The sequence below is a fragment of the Stegastes partitus genome, unplaced genomic scaffold (assembly GCF_000690725.1).
Source record: "Stegastes partitus isolate 25-593 unplaced genomic scaffold, Stegastes_partitus-1.0.2 Scaffold1111, whole genome shotgun sequence".
NCBI classification, from domain to species: Eukaryota; Metazoa; Chordata; class Actinopteri; family Pomacentridae; genus Stegastes; species Stegastes partitus.
In genome coordinates, this window is record NW_007578842.1 from 218,875 (window position 1) to 228,483 (window position 9,609).

Genomic DNA, 9,609 nt, shown 5'->3' on the forward strand with positions numbered 1-9,609 from the left:
CCACTAGAAAAGTCAATAAGTGTGGAGAGAGCATAATTTTCCTCCCATTTTCTTTACAGCTTAGGAGGGAAAGCACATCTACATAGACAAAGTCAACATGGCTGACGAGACCAATTTTGAAACAGAAATAAAACATAAATACCATGAAAGAGTTTTGATAGTCATCATTTTTGGTAAATCTGCTTTGCTATGAGCCACTAAAAATGTTCCATTGTTTTTGTATATATCTGTAACACACAGAGGCAACACAAAGACACACTCAGTGGTGTAATCTGCAGTCAGGAGAGGCCTCTGGAGAGCTGAAGAGATGCTTTTCACTGTGAACACTCATTCGAGCTGCCAGGGAGAAGCTGACTAAGAATGGAAATACAGTGGTCGTCAACAGGAATGAAGTGACTTAGAAAGGCAGGGGTTTTAAAATATAAGCATTAATGGAACGTACAAGTCAGTCTCAGGGAAACAAAAGGGATAAGGAGGGAGTCTCTAAAAGGGGGGGGTGGAAATGTATATCAAATAACAAAGACTTAATAGCTGGATTCCAAAGTGGAAATGGATTAAGGCTGTCTCAATCGTTATGATATGACATGAAGACAATGCTTGGATACCAGACTAAGGCAGATTTTTTTTCATTTAGGGGAGGCGAGCATATCATACATACTACATTTCAAGTTCACCCTTTAACAATGCTTTGGACCAGTGTTACACACTGATAATGAGGGTGTAACAAAGGCGGAGGAGAGCTTAGCTTGAAGGAGGGGATAGGAAGGTATAAACTTTGGATTAATGAGGCTTTCCTGTGATCCTATGATCCTTTGTATTCAGTGTCAAATCTCATGAGGGGCGCCAAATTTCCCAGCTATGGTCCTGTCAGTGTAACCGTCATGTCTCAGCAGAGATGGACGTTAAAGAACTTTGATGCCTGGTTGCTCCATGGTCTCTAGCCTCCATGTCAACCTGCATTTAAGATCTACACATTTTAACTGCTGACTCAACCTAATCTGATAATAATGTTTCATATTTAAACCATATTTCTAAAAAGTTCAATCCAAGATCAATTTGAACAGGAGGTTTTAACAGATGGAGAACAAAACTCAGAGCTGCACAAGGCCACAACATTGCCAACAGGGTAGGTCCCCCCTTCTACCAACTAAACACCTCTGACATGGGAACTATGGGCACAGGACCTCTGAGGGTGAATTGTGTTGTCTTGCGGTGGGACACTGACAGCAGATTCTTCGGGTCCTGTGGATTGTGTGGTGGGGTCTAGATTGATTGGGTTGCTTCCAGTGTATCTCATGGATGAGTGATTGGATAGAGATCTTAGAGCATTTCCCTGCTCGAGGAAGTCACTGACATTAGAGAGTGTCACGGGGGTGGGGGGGGTGTAGTCTGTAGCAAAGTAACATCTACACAAATGCCAGGACCCAAGGTTTCTAAGCACAATATTCAGTTGTACCAAGACGATCAATGTTATTCATTACATCTCTCTGTAGTTTCAATGTTGTGGTTAATGAGTGTATTTCACAGGTTTCCTTTAAATTCTGATTGTTGTGTACATTAAGAATGGAGGCCTGGATGAATAATAATTAAGAACATTTTCAAAAGAAGACAAAGCCATTGACAGAAAACAGTTTACACCACTTCATATGACCATAGTGCATGATTCTAAGAAGGGAGGTTGTTCTTTCCATGTGAGGAAGTCCAGAGTACAATAAGCTGGCTTGAAGTGTGCACAAAAGAGACAAATCAATTACCAAAACAGCTGTCTTGACCATTTTGCAGAGCACATTTTACACTGTCCCGAACTCGACCTTGTCAGCTCCCATCTGCTGTAAGTTATGCAGGTGGAAACTTTATTATCAGCACCAATAGGTGAATGAATATTTGTGCAGAAATGTGGATGCTGTTTGTCAGATGCAGTGTCCATTCTGTGTGTTGGTTTTTACCAGTAATCAGTAAAAAAAATTAAGACAGACAGCAAAACAACTAAGTAGGTTAACAAGGGGTTAGTTTGAAGGCAAAAGGACCTCTACCAGCATGTGGTACGCATGTCCTAATCCTCCTTTAGAGGGGAATAAACGGTGAGGGCCACAGGGATTATTAGGGGTCAACCTCTCTCTAATAATACCTTTGTTTTGTCTCTTGGCTGCTGGAATGTAAAGCAAGTCTGTTGAATCGAATCGTTTATGAGCAAAATGCTGTTGAAATTCTGTCTTAGGCTTTGAGGGTGCGCAGCCATACAAACAAGCATCTGTAATCATTATGTTACCATGCAATCAGCCTGGTATCCACGATGACCACCATGGCAACGGCTGTTGAGAGCAGAACATTTTCAGATTTCTGCACACCCACATGGTACAAATGGAAAAGGACTGCCCACTGAGGCAGATCTACAGTACTGACTTCACATTATGCAACACATTCTGATGACAACTCTATCTATCAAGGCAGTTGTGAGGCAGCAGCTCTGTTCAAGCCTAACTTAGACATTCGTATGAGGTTTACATGTTTGTCTCGACACTTGCCACACCAAAAACCTGCATGTTTAGCATTAGTAACACTGCTCTCATTGGCCTGTCTGCTGAGTAATTCCTTGTCAGATGGGCTGTCTTCTTTGCTCTCAGTGGAGTATATGGCTGAAGTACAATTCAATTCAGACAAAACAGTTTAAATGCAACCTGAGTCATTCGCAAGTGACTCATCACTCATGCTACCACATACACACACACCCTTTAGCTGCTACTAACTGTCAGTGAGTGTAATCATGACTAGGCTGAGGCATATGTGTTCATTTTACCAGGGGAAAGCATGAGATCACTTAGCTTATTTTTGGTCTAACACTGGCCACTTTGAAGAGCGGTAAAAAGCCACTTTGACACCAAACATCCCCGTTTTCAAGAAGTTTGTCTCCAAAACTCTAAGGTAAGAACCACAGGACAACACCTGTCATATACAGAAATATGGTGAAAAATTTAAATGTATAAATGAGGGGTTCAGTGCCAAAGCGGGCCAAACCACAAAAGAATCCAAATTTGAGTTTCATGTTTTTTTGATAAGTGTCTATGGTCTACTAGTTTGTGGCGAAGTGGTCCAACCAACAGCCCACTAGTAATGTCACAATGCGACTTTGAAGTTTGGCTCATAATGGTTTTGGCATGAAAATTTTGTGGTAAACTGGACCAAGCCACAGGAACTGCTAACCATCATATCGCGGTCGCAGGTAGTCACACGTATTTGCGATCCAAGATGGCGGACAGCGCAACCTCAAGCCCCGTGAAAATTCAACTCGTAGGTATGGTAAGGTAAAATAAAAACTTAACGAACCCCCACCCAGCATCTATTTCCACCCCATGGTCCTCAAAAGTATCTCTAGTTTCTTATGTTGACCCATGTAAACTCTTCAATGCTGTTTAGCAGACAAACCTTGAATCAGTCTTTCTCTCAAAAAGTACGGTAAAAATGGTCCACTTTGACACTCAGCCAAAGGAAAGGCAAGATTAAAACTTAAATAAGTCATCACAAAGTAGCTGTTTCTATCTCTGGACAGCACTGAAACATCTTTGGATGCATATTATGACTCCTTAACAATTTTTTTTTTTTTTTAGCAACACCAAATTTTGACCACATTTTTCTCTAAAACTAGCAAATGTGGTTTGGCCCACTTTGGCACTGACCCCCTCAAATATAATAAGTATATATATATATATACTCCAAATTAATGGAGACTTACACTCGGTCTGGCGACTCACAAGTGCCCAAATTTAAAAACATTTAGCTTCATAGTAGAGCTTTCACCATTAATACAAGAAATCAACATCTTTTATCGATTTAAATTACATGGAAACTGTACAATATTTGTGTCATCATTCAAACTCTGGACAGCAAACTGGAGATGTTACCCTATACTGCTCATACAGTTTATACTATCCATACTATTTATACCGTTTACACTGCTCACACCACTATTTATCTCCACTTGTAGATTTAGATGATCTGTTTTATATTGTATCCACATCTTTACATTAATATATTTGCGTGTTCGCAGTGCTCTGTCCAGACTGTTCATTCTGTCTATACTGTAGCATACCGTATAAACCATACTGTAAATAATGCACTTTGCTGCTGCTTTTCCACTGCTGGTTTGATGGTAAACTGCATTTTGTTGTCTTAGTACTTGGTGCAATAACAATAAAGTTGAATCTAATCTAATTTAATCTAATATATTCTTTCATTTTCTTTCACCTGTGAGCAGTGCCCTTCAAGATTACACTAAAAATCAATAGGTTTTAAGGACATACATCAACATTTCATGTACATCTTATATACTTTCTGTCACATTCCAACAATCTACATCCTCAGATTTCAGTAGTCAAGCCATCACCCCCCTACTAGGTTCTATTGGACTGCTAAAGAACTCTCCTCCTGAAAGTGTCTTTTACCTTTTTTTTTTTTTTGGTTGTTCCTGTTATATCTAAATTGCTGTCACTATCAGCCTACTGTTTCTGTTGTTGTTGCAGTTTTCACAGTTTTACACCTCAGCAGTCAGCGGAGCACAGATCTCCCCTTGAATTGTCTCTCCTGAGAAGCCTGAAGTGCTGAGGCTTTGTGGAGTTTTTCCAGTTTTCTTAGAGAGCTTGCACTTGTCTGGTAACCCACTGAGACCAATGAGACTCTGAGTGTGATAGTGGGCTTTGAGCATTAAACACACAGTCTTTCTTTCATTGCTCTGTCAGTCTAGTTTATCATAATACAAGTTTACCCTCTGGTGGAAGAGTTTGGATTTGTATGCAAAAGCAATCTAGAAACAAAAATGTGCTCACCATGTTTATCTGATTATCTAAGGCAGCGCCATGACTGCAGGAAACAAGGATTCACACTGAATGTTTGCTTTTCTTCAACCGTTGAAAGTATTTGCATATTTCCTTGAGGTGGAGGACTGTCAGTAGCTCATTATAAAACTGCATGTTTCCTTTTTCACACTTCATTATTTTTATTCCACCTAAAATATACTAAATTAATTACAAATATAGTTTACTGCTTAAAGTAGTAACATGAAGACAAAATAATGCAGGCTGTGTTTCACTGAGTGTTTCTTCATTCAAACTGAGCCTGATGGGTCACATTCCTCTGTGGGCTACTAAAACATTCACAGGGGCCAACACAACTGAAACAATCTCCAGAAGCAAGGCATCAAAAACATTTTTACAAAGGAAAAGACATAAATTAAATCATCCTGTCAGAAGTGACTTTAAGGTATGTCAATTGGTATTTCTATCCCAGAGCCAAATCACAAAAAACAGAGCCAAACCCCATATGAAGAAAATATTTTCCAAAAGAAAACCAAAAAACCAACATAAACACATAGGATTTTTTTGTAGCATACTGACAATGTCATAAATGAAAATCCATAAAAGGTAAAAGGTGTATCATACAGCTTCTTCCAGTCCCTAGTTACTCACAAGCCTAACCTGTTCAACCTGCCCGCACACAGACGGAAAGGGCGGTTTATGCAATAGCAGCCTGAGGAGGAAGAGCTGTTTTCTTAGGATCTTCAGTCAAAATATATACTGGCAGGATTTTTATTGTGTTTTTTTTTTTAAGGTTTCTTGAGGAAGAAGATAAGGAGGCCATGGAAACAGAAAACACAGAGGACATTGAGTCCCTCATGGAGGACATGGACTACATCCCAGGCCACTTCCATCTGGAGCTTAATCTTAACTGTGAACCTGTTGGACCCGTGAAGCTTCGACGTCGGGACACTTATCTGAAACAGGACAGTCTGCGAGCTGAGCTAGAGGCTGAAGTCGGATATCTTCAATATGCTGTCCGAAATCTTCTGGGCCTGCTGGCTTTTCACCTCGAACAGTTGGACACAGCTGAGGAAATATTCAGGTGATGATACACTCTGATCTTTTCTGGGGTAAAATATTCAGAATATTCACGACACAAGTTGAATTACAGATCTGACTTTGGTACACTGCCAATGCCTGATTTCTTTAGAGATCTTCATTTCATTTTGTTACCATGGTTGTCTGCACCAAACATTCAGCTCAGTTTTATATTTCATCACGTGCAGTGTTGCTGCTTACAGATGCTTTATACTCTGCTTCTGATTTTCATGCAGCAGATGCCAATGCAGAACAGGCTAGTATACACAATGGCATTTTATCTTCTTTTATCTGATTTTTCTTCTTTCTCTTTGCTATCATTTTACATAACTTTACTACATGACTATAAATTTCCTGGTTGCTTTGGAAATCTAACACGCCCATTAACCACACAGCAGCTCTGTGAGGCTGCACTCAGGCAGAGTGGAGCTTTGAGCTAAATGCTGACATGCACATAACAGCAATGCTGATATGCTAAAGCTTTAGCATGTATAATGAAATAACTACGGACGTAGCTAGTATTTGCTATTATTATTTCTAATCAATACAGATTTGCTAACCAAATTGCTAAATAAAACAAACTACTGAGGGTGAATAGTTCAGCTATTAGCATAATGTGTGTACTAAACATCGTGGTAAGACATCCACTTGTAAAGACTTTCACTGACATGGTGGACGAAAAGTCAATTCATCCTCTTGGACCACTAAAGGTTCAAAATCTCTAATAGCTGAGATAAGTGGACTAACATAAAGCCATGCTGCTACACTGGAAAACATAAATTAATCTAGTCAAATCAACTCATCTTTTCCACTTGATGTAACGTAAAAACATGGGTTTTGCTAATTTCAAGAAAACAGCAATTCTGCCTGCAACTACCGTCTATGTGCCTTGTTGATTCAACTTAATATGTTCTGTTTATTGAACTTGTTTTCCAAGTTCAGTGAACTAATTAAAGTGCAGTTAACTTGCACTTTTACGGCAGCAGGGGAACTTGTGTTTCTAAATTTAATGAACCTAAGATGATTTACAGTGTCGTACTGCTAAAACGCCTTGACTTACAGTTTGGTCAAGAAAAGAATCAAACTGATTAAAAGATATTGTTAAATCGCTTCAAATGTTCAAGACCCTAATGAAGTCTCTTTTTTTTTTTTTTTAAACCCCACAATGTCGTCTGGCCTTGCAGGAGTATTTGTAAAGAGGACCCTGGGAACCTCAATGCCTGGGCCAACCTGGGCTACGTGTACGACAAGCTGGGGAGAGAGCTGGATGCCGGAGAGTGTGTGGACAAAGTTTCTCACCTCATGGGCCTAGAGGCTGGAGAGGCCTCCCAGGAGGAGGCCAGACTGCTGGCTGCACGCTGCCTGGCTGAACAGGCCTACATTTATCCATATGATGTGGAGCTGGACAGCGAGGATGACCTGAGAGAGAGATTAACGGCGGCACTGACACTTTACAACAGAGCCCTGGATTATGGGGGTCATCTGGTGAGATGGAGACATAAATACTCAGAATGAAGACAGTGATGTTACGATTAAAGTGCAGAATGTAAGGTGGAGCTGGTTAGGTGTTAATCATACACACCATTCTGTGACTGCATAACAATCCAGCGTCTCACTGACTGCTAGTTTCACCGTGCAGTGCTGGTAATTATTACATATTTGTCAGTTCATAGCTCTATGAGTCATTTCATCTGCAAGCTGAAGTTTTAACATGTGGTAGATGCTCACGGAAGAGACTCAAGTCAAGCTAGTTTAATTCTTGTAGCCTAAAATCCCAAATTGGCACAAAAAAGTCCTTAACTTGTTATTTAACATTCCATATACACATTTCTTTGAAACAGTAATTAGCTAATGCTGTTGGGCTGCTGTTGTTTTTCAGATACCAGCAGAGGAAAAACGAAGCTGGTATTTTAAAATGGCAACCATCTATATAAGGTACAGCAACAAACCCTGAAAAGATTTAGGTAAATATCACTACACAGCATGAAAATATTGAATATATTTACTTTCTGCAGATTGGACGACATAGTAAAGACCAAAGAGGATTCTGAATATTCCCGACTGTCTCACTACAATAAGGGACTCAGGCTTCTTAAAGAAACACTGGAATCTGAGAAAATGCAGCACAAAGGTAAATTCTGTATGTTTCTATATGACTAGTATATCTGCTCTGCTGCACATGTATAGGAAGAATATGCAGCAAAACCATTTGGAATGAGGGAGTAGTGGAAGATGTATTGGGATGTTAAAAACACTCCACTACAAGTACCAGTCATGCATTAGAATCTCATTAATGCTGAAGGACTATCAGCAAAATATACTTAAAGCATCAAAAATTAAAGTAGTCACACAGATTGGCTCCCATTGGAAACGTACTGTGTAATTAGACTGAATGTGTTCCCTCATGTGCACCATTTAATGTTGTTAAATGGGGTGGAGCTACTTTTAGCTACTATACAAAATGTGGACAAAAAAGTCTTACTCTGATCTCTCCTGTCAGCTCTAGCCTGGTGTTATGTCGGCATCATGTTGGAAAGGAAGGAGGAGTTTTCCTCTGTGCCCATGTCGATACACGACTGTGGCTACTCGGCCTCTGATCCTCTGTCCTGCTATGGAACAGTAAGTTTACTCCCACATTTACATCTCTCACCAAATATCAGGCAAGCCAAGAAAAAACGTTGGTTAAGACTGTTTTATCTGGAGCTGCTTTAGAAGTAGAAGAATACAATTTTCCCTCTTGTTAGGGTGAACGCTCTGTATGTGCCACAATAAAAGAACTGTCTTTGTCTTCAGGCCATAGATATGGCCACTGAAGATGCATTTGTCCTGAACCTTCTGGCCAAGGTCTTCTTTCTGCTGGGCAAGCATGAGATGGCCACAGGGATCTGCAACATGGCTCTGAATGTGCTGCCAGATCCAGAGCTCAACTGGCAGGCTTACTGCACCCGTGCCAAGGTACTGCAGCTGAGACACATCAAGTCAATGACGTGTCAGCATCCTCCAGCCTGCTACCATGTTAATGATTTTAAAATGCTAGGGTATTTGTGTCACAGTAAAGTGGCTAATAGTTGCACAGAACTGACATATTTGGGTAATTAGTTCTGTTGTGTCAGCTGGTATTGACTGGTAATGGTTATATTTATGTTCAGTATTTATCTGCAAATGCAAACATCGAGGTCCTAAATTGCAAACAGCTGCAAAAAATAAATATATGCTAGCATTTGATGAGATGTTCACAAAATGGTTTTATGCCCTTTTTAGATCAATATGATCCTATATTTCAGGGACCTGGAGAAGGCAAAGCATGGTGAAGGTGGACCACCTGAGCGACAGAAGCTAGCTGAGGCTAGAAAAGACTTGGACAAGGTGCTCAGTGTGCGTCCATGTCTGCGAACTCATCTAGAGATGGCACAGGTACAAGCATACACCACAATATTGATGGTCACACATTGTGCTTGGTACTCCGACAGTCACATTTATGTCTTCCTCTCAGGTGTACTACTACATGGGTGTAGACGCACTCCAGGAGAGCCTTTTAGTGGATGAGAGCGCAGTGAACAGTGCCTTGGTAAGACTCTCTCATGCTCTACAGTTTGAGCTGGGTGATAGTCTGCCAGACCTCCACGTGCTCAGAGGACGCTGCCTCCTAATAAAAGGTGAGGAGCAGAACGCTGCAGACTGCTTCAAACAGGCCGTGGAGCTAGAGAGACCAGGGAGCAGA

General features: G+C 40.6%; 1 protein-coding gene across 1 annotated transcript in view; it reads left to right on the forward strand.

Moving 5' to 3' along the window:
* Positions 1-5,629: 5,629 nt before the first annotated feature.
* The window catches only part of ttc22 (tetratricopeptide repeat domain 22), a 14,076-nt gene continuing 10,096 nt past the window's right edge, over positions 5,630-9,609 (forward strand). The window contains exons 1-7 of the mRNA XM_008296220.1: positions 5,630-5,892; positions 7,073-7,373; positions 7,768-7,823; positions 7,904-8,019; positions 8,389-8,507; positions 8,682-8,843; positions 9,150-9,302. Coding sequence (XP_008294442.1) covers positions 5,630-5,892; positions 7,073-7,373; positions 7,768-7,823; positions 7,904-8,019; positions 8,389-8,507; positions 8,682-8,843; positions 9,150-9,302 — 1,170 coding nt within the window. The remainder of the gene's footprint in view (positions 5,893-7,072; positions 7,374-7,767; positions 7,824-7,903; positions 8,020-8,388; positions 8,508-8,681; positions 8,844-9,149; positions 9,303-9,609) is intronic.